The sequence below is a fragment of the Lontra canadensis genome, unplaced genomic scaffold (genome assembly GCF_010015895.1).
Source record: "Lontra canadensis isolate GAN:19392208 unplaced genomic scaffold, GSC_riverotter_1.0 scaffold57, whole genome shotgun sequence".
NCBI lineage: Eukaryota > Metazoa > Chordata > Mammalia > Carnivora > Mustelidae > Lontra > Lontra canadensis.
The window spans coordinates 8,064,005-8,076,453 of NW_022631051.1; the positions used below are offsets into that span (position 1 = coordinate 8,064,005).

The 12,449-nt window shown below is 40.5% G+C and overlaps 1 protein-coding gene across 7 annotated transcripts in view; it reads right to left on the reverse strand.

Annotated features, from left to right (window-relative positions):
- Positions 1-654: 654 nt before the first annotated feature.
- SPIRE1 (spire type actin nucleation factor 1) overlaps positions 655-12,449 on the reverse strand; it is a 183,287-nt gene continuing 171,492 nt past the window's right edge. For 4 of the 7 annotated variants that reach the window (XM_032875802.1, XM_032875800.1, XM_032875801.1 and 1 more), the window contains 6 exons: positions 11,298-11,440; positions 4,691-4,828; positions 4,044-4,114; positions 3,481-3,508; positions 3,250-3,386; positions 655-1,713 (listed from right to left, as the gene is read on the reverse strand). In XM_032875802.1, coding sequence (XP_032731693.1) covers positions 1,455-1,713; positions 3,250-3,386; positions 3,481-3,508; positions 4,044-4,114; positions 4,691-4,828; positions 11,298-11,440 — 776 coding nt within the window. In that variant the 3' untranslated portion in view covers positions 655-1,454. Of the gene's footprint in view, positions 1,714-3,249; positions 3,387-3,480; positions 3,509-4,043; positions 4,115-4,690; positions 4,829-8,884; positions 9,059-11,297; positions 11,441-12,449 lie in introns of all 7 variants that reach the window. The other 3 variants (XM_032875796.1, XM_032875797.1, XM_032875795.1) reach the window with 1 other exon arrangement.

The window sequence follows — 12,449 nt, forward strand, 5'->3', positions numbered from 1 at the left end:
TGAGGTATTACTGTTAATCTAATGTAGAAATGTTACTATACTTTGATGTGGAGTGAAATGTGACTGCCATGCCTTTTATTCAATGGTGCTATTGCAGTGCTGACTACAGATGGGTCCTACAGCTTTTAGGAAATTCTTGTGCATGTGCATTAACTGATTTCCCAAACGCCAATGGCAATTTGACTGGTTGGTAGTTTCTAAGCTTACTAAAATAATAAAGTACAGCTCCTAGCATGAGACAAACAAGCTGAGATAGTTCATGTATACAGTGAGTGCTACCCTCCAACCTACCTTCATCAAAACCCGCCCTATTCCCTCCAGTCATTTACAAGGAAAACTTGTGCAAAAAAGCATCCAAAAAGTCTATCAGCAGGTTAATTTTCTTGTAATTTTAAAAGAACTAGACAATTATTTCCCTTAAAATTCATTTATAAAAATAAATAAATTTCAGTTGGAGACCTTAGGTACCAAATTGTGGCTTAATTTAGTTGTGATGGCTAAGACTATAAAGTTATGAAAAATGTAGCTGAAAACAGATGAGCTCCAGCTCGTTCCCCGCAGTGTGGCAACGGCTGGCACCCTATGCTGTCACGATCCTTCTCAGAGTTAACCAAAATACACGCAACTTCTTGACAAACTTTTAGCCTTCCTTTGTCCTGAAACTCCCACAGAACTTTAATTCTTAGACCTCTGTTACAAAACTACAAGGAACCATAATCCATTCAAGATAGGGGACGAAAACCTGTCACCCACTCAGGGGACACCCATCCATTGCACTGGGGTGAACACAGCAGCTCAGAGGAAATGGTTCCCCACTGGGGTGTACAGCTTATCCAGATGTTTTGCACTAGAATGCAGGCATGAAGTCCCTCCTGTAGTCTTTAGCTCAGAGCAACAATAATTTAAAATCAGTTTGATAGCAGGAGCAAATCCTTCCAGGTTTTGTGCCATGAGATGATACACAGCCTGGCCCGGCGACTCCAGGTACCCGGTATGTGGCAGGGCCCGGCCACTGTGTGCGTTAGGCAGGAACGCTGTCGGGCGGAAGTGCCAATATGACTTACTGCGTAGAACTGTGCGAACATCGACACCTTTGTGAGGCTGATTTCTCCTGGGAGAAGCTTTTTGCCTTAGTCGGGAAACGATCTGAGGAACAGTAAGGAACTGAACTAAGGAAAAAGTCTCTGGCCTCCAGATCCGCACGCACACACATGGAAGCAAGTTTCAAGCTATTGTTCTCTCTCAGTGCAAACGAGCGATTGGCTGACCTGTCACGTATCGTCGATCGATAGGAACACAGCATTCAGTCTGTGGAACAACGTGAGGCAGCAAAAACCTGATCTAATGCAAATTCAAGCCTATGAACTAAGACCACGGCAAGGAGAGACGGTCCAGCTCAGTGTTCTCCCGCGCTGGTGCCAACTCGGAACACAAAGCAACTGAAAGGCACAGGCTCAGATTTCATTGATAGTCCTCTCTGAAGGGCAGTACTCCGAGGTGCCTGGTGAGGACATGTAGAAAGACTGTGTTTTCCTTTTTAATCGGGCTCTTTTGTTGGCCAACACCAGGCTGCGCCGGCTGGAACTGATGATTTCCGAAATAAACTTTTTGCAGTCTACACACACCTCCATAGTACTCCAGTCCTCCATCAGCTCTTTGGGAAACTGTAGCTCTTCATCGGATTTGTCCACAGACTTAGATTTTGAGGAGAACCTGGAACAAAAAACAACCTTTAGAGTATCCAGTATTGTCACTTACAGTTCTACTGCAATACTGAGAAAATACGTGCAGAAAAATTAAATCTGTTCCCAAAACATTATGGAATGGGCGAGTCACCTCCTGCTCTTCCAAAGGAAGAATTTGTAATTGGAAAAAAAATTCAAAATATTAAAAAAAAAAAAGAAACAAGGAAACATGTTTTATTAAGAAATAGTTATACTGGAAAAAAAAAAAAGAAATAATAATACTGAAAACTCAGTATCCCTTCCGGAATTTTTGGAAAAAAAGCCTAATTAGAGTATTCACCCGAATACTATACAGTGGACTTAAACAAAACGAAACAAAGTACAAGTTGCTAACATCCTATTGATAATTCAGAAAGGACTTCAAGTTCTTTTTCCAGTGACCCCGCGTCAGAGTTGGTGAACATGAGTCAACTGTAGACAGGAGGGCAGACTAGAGTAAACTGAAGTCAACTGGTCTCAGTCCTGAAAAGTTCTCTTAGGAGCAGCTTCCTCAGCATTTTTGCATTTATCAGATATACCTGTCCCTCTCCAACACTTGTATTTGGGTTACTAATGATTTGGATCCCAGGGAGCTAAAGTTAACCAGGTTAACACTGTAATAAATGTTTTGGGTGATTTTTTTGAAATAACTGGGAATCATCTACTCGTGGACTACTTTAGTGAAACCAAATAGGAATGTGAGTTTAGAGTAGGTATAGAAAGGAACAACGTGCCCCACAGCCTTGAACCCACAGGTGACGAGTCGGTGGCTATCCCGGAGCGGCAAGGCAGAGTCTCGGACTGGAGTCGGTGCAAGTCACCAGCGGGGCTGCACAGCGGCGGCGGCGGCCAGCAGTAGCACTGCCGGTGCCCAGCACCCAGCACCAGTGCCAGGCACCTCCCTGACCCTGGGGGCAGCTCGTATGTAAAACCCCGATCTTTTTGGCCCTGTGAGCGCGTAAGCCAAGCTGGCCTGACCTCCTTCTGTCCTCCCTTAAAGACCCGCAGGAACCTTACTCTGCATTAAATGCAGAGGGACTGATATTCAGGCAACTTTTTTTTTTTTTTTTTAAATTGCCAAAAGCTTTTGGCATAAAGCTTTATTTCTGCCGTACCGACAGCAGGAAGCTAAGGCAAAGTGCTACCAGACCACTGGGACGCTCGGACTGACCAGATTTGCCTTCAACACTAAGGAAGAAAGATGAGAGTGTTACATGCAAGTTTTTGACTCCACTGAAAGCAAGGTCAGTTTTAAAAATGACTTTTAAAGGACACCCAAAGTAATTATTTCTAAAGTAGAAAAGTAATGATGACATTCAAGTATGCTTCAAGTGGCTAGCTTTGTTCCCTTGTCAAGTTACCTTCAGGAAGTTTTGGAGACCTGTGTCCAAGTCAAAACTATATTAAAACCAGCCACCCAGCCACCCCAAACCACCCTGAGTCTGAACTCTACCTCATCAGCAGTCCTCAAAAGGAGCATTCTTCTTTTACAGAGATGCTCTGAGGTCCCAGGCCCCCTGCTCACCTGGCAATGCTCCGGAGTGGCCGATGGTGGCCAGGGGTGGGCTTTTCTGGCCTCATGCAACTTTCCCCTCTTTGCAAGGCAGAAGGTCCCAATGAAAAGATGGGAAGAGTGGAGTATGGTTTGGAGGGCAGCCGCATCTGTACCCAAACAAAACCGAGAACGAGCAGTGCGGTTAAAGAGGGAGACTCCTGAAAATTAAGACAAGTTGTGATTTCACCAAGTTTAGCTTACCTTTTTGCAACACTGGGAACACACCGGCCTGTATACAAAATCAGAAACGTTACTCAGCATGATACCGGAGACGCGACTGCAATGTCAAAGAAGCCAATGGCTGCATGGTTGTGAATTTTTATGATAAACTGCCAAAACCCTCTGATTTTCTACCAGAATTTAACATCTATGGATCATCAAGAAGACAATCTGTATACCTTAACTCTTACATTGTTTCCTGTAAAGGGATCAATTTACATCTGTCTGGGATTTTCTTACTTGTCTATCCGGGGATCACATGACAATCACATCTTTTTTTTCTGTTCCAACTGGACATATGTTTACTAGAGTGATCTTAGTTATGTAAAAGAAATATATGCAGAGAAGCATTTTCCAGGTTTAATTCCAAGTAACTGTTTGCTCTACTCTTTTGAAAAAATCAGTATTATTAACCCCCAAGCACAGCAAAATCTGATAATGGGTTGGGTAATCTCTAATACTGTTCCTGTGTAGGAAAATACGAATGCAACCGGTATTTCTTTGACTATGGTCATCAATTACAAAAAAAAAAAACAAAACCTTACCTCTTACAGAACTGACAGGTATAAGACCAGGTGAAGAAGGAAAATCTCCTGGTTCGGCAACAAAAGCAGAGCTAAAAAGTACAAATTTAAAGGGAGAAAAAAGCATTGCCAATAGTTAAATTCCTAATTTACACATCTAAATACACTTTACATTTATATAATGGGGAAGTTTAGCAGAAGGAAGGAAAATGGGAATTCAGAAACCCTGTTTTCAAGTTTGGCTCTGTGATAATTATAGTTTGGCTCTGTATTTACTTCTAATTCCCCTTTTGAAAGGTAGTAATACGCCATAGCTCTCCAAGGTTCACCATCATGGAATCAATCTGAAGAAGGTTCTGAGATAGTCTCTTTCCCAGATATAGTTTCTTTACAAGACTTCAAAATGCGGACATGGTTTTATGAAGGCATGCCATTATTTATTATGGTTGTTTTAAATCTTCTACAGTTTTTGATTTCTCAGGGAGAAACAAAAATACTCCTCTTTTTTGTAAGCAACGCAGAACAGGAACTGTGTATTAGAGAATAAGCCTCTTACCTCCTAAAATCCCCTATAAGTCCTATACCATCTGGCTGCCAGCAGACCACTCCCACAGGAGACCAGACCATTCTTCTAACCCTGCTTATCAACCAACTTGAAATCGCTCTACCTTTCCTTTTTTCAGGGCGGTGTAGACATCTTTATACTGTTGGTACTTTTCCAGCTCTGCCTTCACCAGGACCTGACGAATATGCATTACTTCCTCCACAGTGAGAGCTAGGCATTCCACTGGATAGCAGAATTCCTCCTGAAATTCAAAATTCCACATGAATAAGAAACTCCCACCCCACCCCCTTCTCTGGCATTGCACAATTTCCCTTCAGATCAGACAACTGGTTAGTAGCTTCAGAGAAGAAAAGAGGTTTCCCAATGAACACTGGAACAGAGCTGGCTCACTCTGGGGACCACATTAATTTTTAATTACACTAAGACAATGGATGGCAGAAAGCTTCTGGGGACCATGTCAAATGTCAGAGCCTATTGAAATTTCCAGGAAAGGAAAGTTCCTCACATTTGGGTGCATATTTTGTCTCAAAGTTTCTATCCCATTAAGCAGAGCTATGTATCTATGCATTGAAATCTTGAAGAAAATTTTCTTGTTCTAAACCAAATTGACGTGAGTTTTCACTTATGATGATGCAGACATTAATTCTCGTGCTGTATAGTATATGCTCATAGGTAAACAGCAAGTCTACAACAGTGGTACTATTTAGAAAACTGGTTTGTGGTACCCAGAATAGCCAAAAGAAGGTGGTTAGTAATTTATACTGAGAAGCATTATTTAGTGGCAAGTTACATCAGCACATCGTGAAAAATCCTAGTAGTACGAGTGGAACTGGAACATGGAGCTTCTGGAACAGACCTCTAAGGCTGCCCCACAGTTCTCTGGATGTCTCATTACTTTGAAACAACCGCTGAATATGCAGTCAGCACTGGAAAGACGTGGAGAAAATCTTAAGAATTTCACAATAAATATTTATGCTGGCTGTCTTATGTTAATGATTTCCCTAAAAACAGCCGAGGAAGATGTTGATGTAACCGATCCCACTGAATAAAAGAGCCTCACCCCCATCTGCTCCCCATCCGGCTCTGCACTTGATTGGTGGATCTAATAGAAAGACAGAACGGTCTTGTGCATTCTCACCCTGCCAGGCTTCACAGGGGCCATTGTGGTGTAGGGACACTGAAACTTAATGTTCTCAGTACAAACACATTATAATTCACTCCCACACACACACAATAGCATTGCTCACAGGCATTCTGGAATCAAACAAGCCAAATGGGAAAGCACATGACTATGAATGCAGTCAGTTTATGGAGTTTTAACATTCAGTTCTGTCTTTCAATCAGAAAAAAACAGAAACAAATCTAGGTTGCAAACTTGATAAACATTAGCATTTACTAAAAAAAAGTAGTTTGGAGAACTGTTTCTTACTAACAATCAATACAAAATCATCTCTGTTCAGTCTGACTTAAAGAAGGTTAAATTTGCTTTAAAATGTTTTGGAAAAAATCCTGCAATTAAATTTTTTAAGAGGAAAAGCTTAGTATCTGGAGGGTGGGAAGGTAGTCTGTCTGTTTGGGAAGATTATATCATTTGCTCTAAGATGTCTAAAATCCTTTTTTAAAAAAATCACCATCACATAATTTTCTCTTTCAATGGGAAAAGCTTTCAAAGATCACAGGATTAAATGGGCTTGTCCGGTATCTACTCTGTTTTGCTCCCCCCTGAGAAAGTAGCCTAGTGTCAAGTGGGAACAATGCACTGTCTGTGTGAAGGTTAGGTCACTAGAATTGTGCATGAGGTAAGCATCCTGGCTGCACACGTCTGGATGATGGCTTTTCTCAGCTTTTAACATATTTCACAAGCAGCTTTCCTACTTTTTTTTTTTTTTTTTTTTTTTATTCATTAGTGATGAGTGTGACTGTGGTGCATTTTCTGACAGCTAACTGTGACAAAACTGCTGAGCTGGAACAATCTAATGTATGATTCCAGCCACTAGCCAGATCCTCACTCCCTGAGATTTGGTACTGTGCAGGTGGGAAGATGGCACATAGTGCCAATTTAATTAGCTTTACAGCTAGGGCTGGTAAACACTTCTGGTAGATGGGAGTCCTTTTTATTTGCAGGGATATCCTAGCACACTCTATAGACTGGCAGGTTCTACCTCCCTCTTCTCAGTCTTAAGTCACAAATGGACTTAGTCAAGCATACTTTCAACTTCCTGCTTTGAACCATATGCAAATCCGGTACTTCACAAGGACACAATAAGAAATTGTATTTGTGTGTGTTCTTGTTCTTTTTTAAACTTTCAAGGAGGTTACTGTTGAGTAAGAAAATTCCCATTGGGTCAAATGCTAATGTTTTAATTCTGGTGCTTTCCCAAGGACAACAAAACTTTAATGCAACATGAAAGAAAGTAATAAATAGTTACTAGAATTAGTTTTCATTACTTTTTTTCAATTGAGAAAAAATACTAATTCAACATCCCCAAAGCCAAATTAAGCCTTAGCCTTAAAAGATCTTGCTGGGACACTAATGATCCAAAATGTGAGGGGCACGCAGGGCTTTAACAGTGAGCGAGAGCTCTGCACTGGGCTTGGTCACTCCTCCGCACACCCTGAGCTCTGTTATAGCCAGACACGGCCTCTAAAATCTCCTTACTTCCCTCTGCTTCAATCTCATTCCCAAATTTAGGAATAAAAAATTTAGGCTAAATCTGAAAGAGTTTTAATCAAGATTGAAATATACTATAGGAGCAGATGAGCCTTTAGAACTTACTTTGGACATATGTCACTAAAATCACAAGTTTTTGTTCAATATTCTGGTTACATTTACCATTCAGAAGGGTCAGAATAAGGGAGCATAGAAATTACAGAGCATAATGTAGACTCTGGTTACTGAACCACAGAGAGAATGGGAATATGCATATTTTATATAGTATTTTTAATGAGCAAAAAAAAAAAGTAGCAGATATTTGAAAATTATCCAAAACCACCAATATTTTCTGGAGTTTTTAATAAAATCAAGGCAGATTTAAATTAAAATAGCACCTATTAAGTTTAATTATTCTTCTCTTATGTCAAGTTCAACTTTAAAACTCAAAGTGAACTCTTTACCTAGAGTAACAGTATAGCCTTACATCTCTGTTTGGGGAGGAATGATAATAAAAATGAAAATGCTAGCAGATCTTCAGTAATAGCAGTAACAGTGGCGGGAGTTAAAATGCCATCCCTGCATTTTAACTGACCGCGTACTGCCCAAAGGGCCAGATCTAAAGTGGAAAAAAGAATAGAGATCTATTCTTCTGTTTTGGGACAATAAGAGAAAAGAATTTGATGTATTTCATTTACATTCAGAATCTCTTTTCCAAACCAAGATGGGGAATAAAGAATAACAAAGAAACCAGCTGCTGTTTCATTTGTCAAGGATAGGTTTAGTAAATAAAGGACCTAGGAGAACCAGGATCCCACAGGAGGCGGAACAGGAGAGCAGCTGCAAAGTCTAGTCTAGTGGGCAGCCGGTGCTGCTCTGGGGGCAGGGGAAGCTTTCGGCATAGCGGCATAGTACGAAAGCTTATTTCACTGGGGTTTGGCAGATATTATATTTCCTTTAAAAAATATATTCTGTATGAAAATCTAAAAAATAATGAAATGCCTAAATTTACATATTTAAAATAACCACATCAATGAAAGGAAAACTTAAAATTTCTATGGCGAAGTGGGTTGTCATAAAAACCACATGACACCTGACCCACACCACCCAGCTCTATGAAAGATGCGGAACAGAGAGATTCTGAGCCCAGGGCTGGCACAGGCTATGGGTGCACAGCATTTTGGAGCTCACGGTGGAATGTGCAGGAAACGGGGAATGACATGGTTCCAGGGGTGGGGGAGTCCCCATGGCTCTGTGGCCTGGAAGAAGGCTGTTGTGTCAGCTGGGTGAGGGAGCAAACACTGTTCTGATGGTGGGAGGGCCTGGGGAGGAGAGCACCCCACAGGCTCTCGGGGAGTGCCCCCGGTACATGGAGAGGAGATGGCATTCCTCCTGCTGTACAACTGGGTCACTCACAGGTCCCTCTAATCTGATGCTGCATTTTGAGTTTGTTGTCCTTTCAAGATCATTTTCCTTTCAACTGAGATCATGGTGTCATCTATGCATCCTACAAAAGACTGGAATCAACGATCAGAAGCAAAGTGCCCATCTAAGCTGTTAATTGTTCAGAGTGCGGTAGTTGCGGTATCACTGTCAAAGAGCTAGAGAGAGTAAAATAATTCCCAGAACCAGCAGAAAGAGGCCAACCTTTGAGGATTTCCACCTGCTGGTAAAAGCTCTCTCACATAGATAATACATAGCCCCTGCTACCCCAAACATGGCTGCTTCAAAAGGATGAGAGCTGAGCAGAGAAGCTGTTTGTATGGTAGAAAAAAGTGGTCGGAAAGGCGTCCTTGGCCAAACACTGGTTATCCTAGGAACCTGAACAATAGATAAGGGAAAAAGAAAATGGTAGGGGGAAAAGAAAAGGAGAAAATAATGCTGAACGTGAGTGACCTACAAATAGTGCTTACAGAGCATGAAAGAAAAACAAAACAACAACACCACCAAGGACTTTAGCAGTAGATTCATGTGTGTGACCACACCACGTCTGCTCCCGCATGTGTAAGTCAGTAATCGCACCAGGAAATCATTCCTAGAGACTCTCGGAGTTCACACAGCAGAGCTAAGGTATTTCTAACTTGGCCGTGAGAGCGGGTGTGGGGGGGCGGCTCCAAGCAGCACTTGCTCCCCAGCCTCCCAGAGGAAGGCGCTGAAAGTCGCCTTTCACTTAGATGGACAATCATCCTCAATCATTTGACCAAATGATGAAAAAAAATGATGAAAAATTTTAAACATCCTAGGGAAAGAGAGGGAGACACAAGAAAAATAAAAACGAGGACCAGTGAAGACATTTCTGCCATTTTCAGTGGAGGGGTTATAAATACGAAATGATGCCTTGTTTTCTTAAATAGAGCTACAGTTTTAAATTGTCATACTTTTTTAAAATGATACTTACCAAGCTAGAAGGCCCTGCCGCAAGATGAGTGTGACTTTATGGATTTCCCAAGACAAGCTACTAGCAAGAAGGGTCACTACTCTGACCTGGAAGTGTCTTTGTCTTGGCTGGTACCCTGGGCCCTTGGAGGGAGCTGTGGTTCCATGAGGAACCTGGACGCCAGCCAACGAACGGAAGTGCTTTCCCACGGTCTTCCACTGAGACTCTTAGCTGTGACCACAGATTGGTTTTATCTTGCTCTTCTTCTCCACAAAAAGTAACTCACAGCCTGACCTAGCACATACCAAGGGTTCCCCTTTGTTTCAGGAAAACACTTCTGGGCCCTCGATGTGGGCGGATGGTCTTTCCTCCATTATCTCTTTGGTATTTTTTCTCTGCTGTTCAAAATTTCTCCTAGTAGCTGAAATTTCTTTTAATTGACCTGACAGTTCCTCTACATTGATAATTTTTAAATTGAACATGCGCAGTGGTGTCATGTGATCACAAGGCCTGGTGCACAGCCGAATGATGCACTGGCTTCTAAGAGGAAAGCTGGATGAAGAGAACAATCGCCCAATTATTGGACTTGTGACCTCGAACAGACTTAAGCTGTGACAATAACTACATTTTGCTAAAGCAAAAAGTTGTTCACATTAACACAAGTCTTTGGATTCTGAAGTTTGAGGCTGTCTGGTTAGAGTTCTCTTTTTCTACGGGTAAACCACCGGCGAGGCTATATTTAATCAATGTTTCAGTGATTATTTGGGAGTTAGAGGACTTGGGTCAGGAATTGACATATAATCACTAGTTCTTTAGTCGAACTGTTTGGGAACAGAGATGACTGATTAAATTTCAACACTATAAAGCTCTGTCCAAACTTGGTGCCTTCACAGTAACCACACCACCCTCCTCTACTTTGAGGGAGGGACATCTGTCATTGCTTTATTTGAACCCTTGATAATTCAAGATAGCTTAAAAATATGGCTGAAAAAAATGGAGTAAGCATATTCCAGTGCTTTTTATTCATGAATACCTGAGAAAACATTAGATATTAGGTTGCTGGTAAAATGACTGATTGAAGTCTTCATCTCCCCAGCAAATATTTGTGAAGTCAAGTGGGACTACAAAAGAATCTTTGCAGACCGCCTTTGGTTAGAGGGTCTGTTACTTCTTCTTGGCAGGGGCCGACTGTCATGGGAATCAAAGCCACTAGATGAACCTGAAGTCTTGGGAAAACAGCAAAACTGTCATCCAGGGCAAACAGCAGCTTTGGCTCCAAGATCATAAAACATACTTGAAAACAATGTACAATGGTTTCTAATGGATCAAAATTCTCCCCATATTTCTGCCTCCATAAAACAACCTTTTGATGAGTTTTAACAATTTTTAAGCATACTAATTCCCTTAAAAAGAAAAAAGCATTTCTTTAATAATAATAAAACATATTTTCAACCATTGGTAAGTATTCTGGAAAAAAAAAGTACTTTAAAATGAACAAAGAATGGTCAAATTTCATTTAGGTGACTGTTAGAGTTGGTTTTCTTTAGATATTAAAAACAAATAAAGCTGTTTGAAGTTCATTTTAACGTTTGGAAGTTTATTTTTCCTCCTAATCATCGAGAGCTAATGATAAGAGGCCTCTCACTGATCCTTAAGTCACTATGAAGCCTTCCAGTTACTTACAAGAGATCGGGAGCTCTGCTTGGACGGTGGCAGAAACTGTCTTACATTAGTGGGTGTTTCCTTTTCAATAGAATGTCGTCTCTGGGGTGGCTGCCGTCTCTCTGGCTGGGGTGTTGATGATATGGGCAAGAATTTTGGAGGCTCTAAAGAAATGAAATGAACCAAACTGAAATGAACTTTCCTACAAAATAAAAATCTTAGATTTTGAATTCCTAACAGAAAACCCTTTGTCACTTGTGACAAACACTGCATTCAAAGATGAAATGTTTATTTCATTAGAGGGTTAAGATTGGAGGTCCTTATGGGGATACTATGAGGATTGCTATACAAAAATCTCTGCAAGATAAACTTTCCTACAGACATAGTGAGGAAAAAAGGAAAAATATTTCATATTTTTAATATTCATCCAAATTTATACATAAAAACACAATTATAGTCTCAGCTTTGTACATGTAAATGCCCTCAAGTTATATACCAAAGGATTTTGCAATTATAGAGTCTCAGGCATGTAAAAGAAGTAAAAATATGTATTCTGTGTGTCCAAAAAGTCTCCCATGTCATGCCAAAATTTTCAAGTTTATCATTTTATATTCTCCTTTTTAAAAGATGAACTATAAAAAATAAAAACTTTCCATTTTTGATGATTATCAAGACATTTTGTCCTTGATTTAATTCAATCTCTATTTAAATTTTGAAAAGTAAATCCCAGTTTTGATGTTCATGCTCTAACACTGCTCTCTTCTGCCTCGTGATATTTTGGGATAGGGTTTAAAAGCAGAATGTTTTAGTGTTTGAATGGTTCTGGATTCACATTGTGAAAACATAAGGAGAATATTAGAAATAAATTATGTTGCTAACCAAGTTTTTTTTAGTGCTTCCTCCTACTCTCTTTGCAAAGTAAGTCTGCTGCAGTGTTGTGAGTGAGGAAAGTGAAAGTCAACACAAAGTTAAAAGTCATCCATCTATTTGGACTGTCCCCCCAAGAGAAATCACTAAATAAAAACATCACAATTTCCACAATCAAGAAAGATACAAAAATCCATTATGTGATTTAACTGAATCTCTGTAATATTTAATTGGCCTGGCCAAATACCAATTATAGGTAATAACCAAGATCAGTTCTTATTATGTTCTTGATATAATCTTATTAAG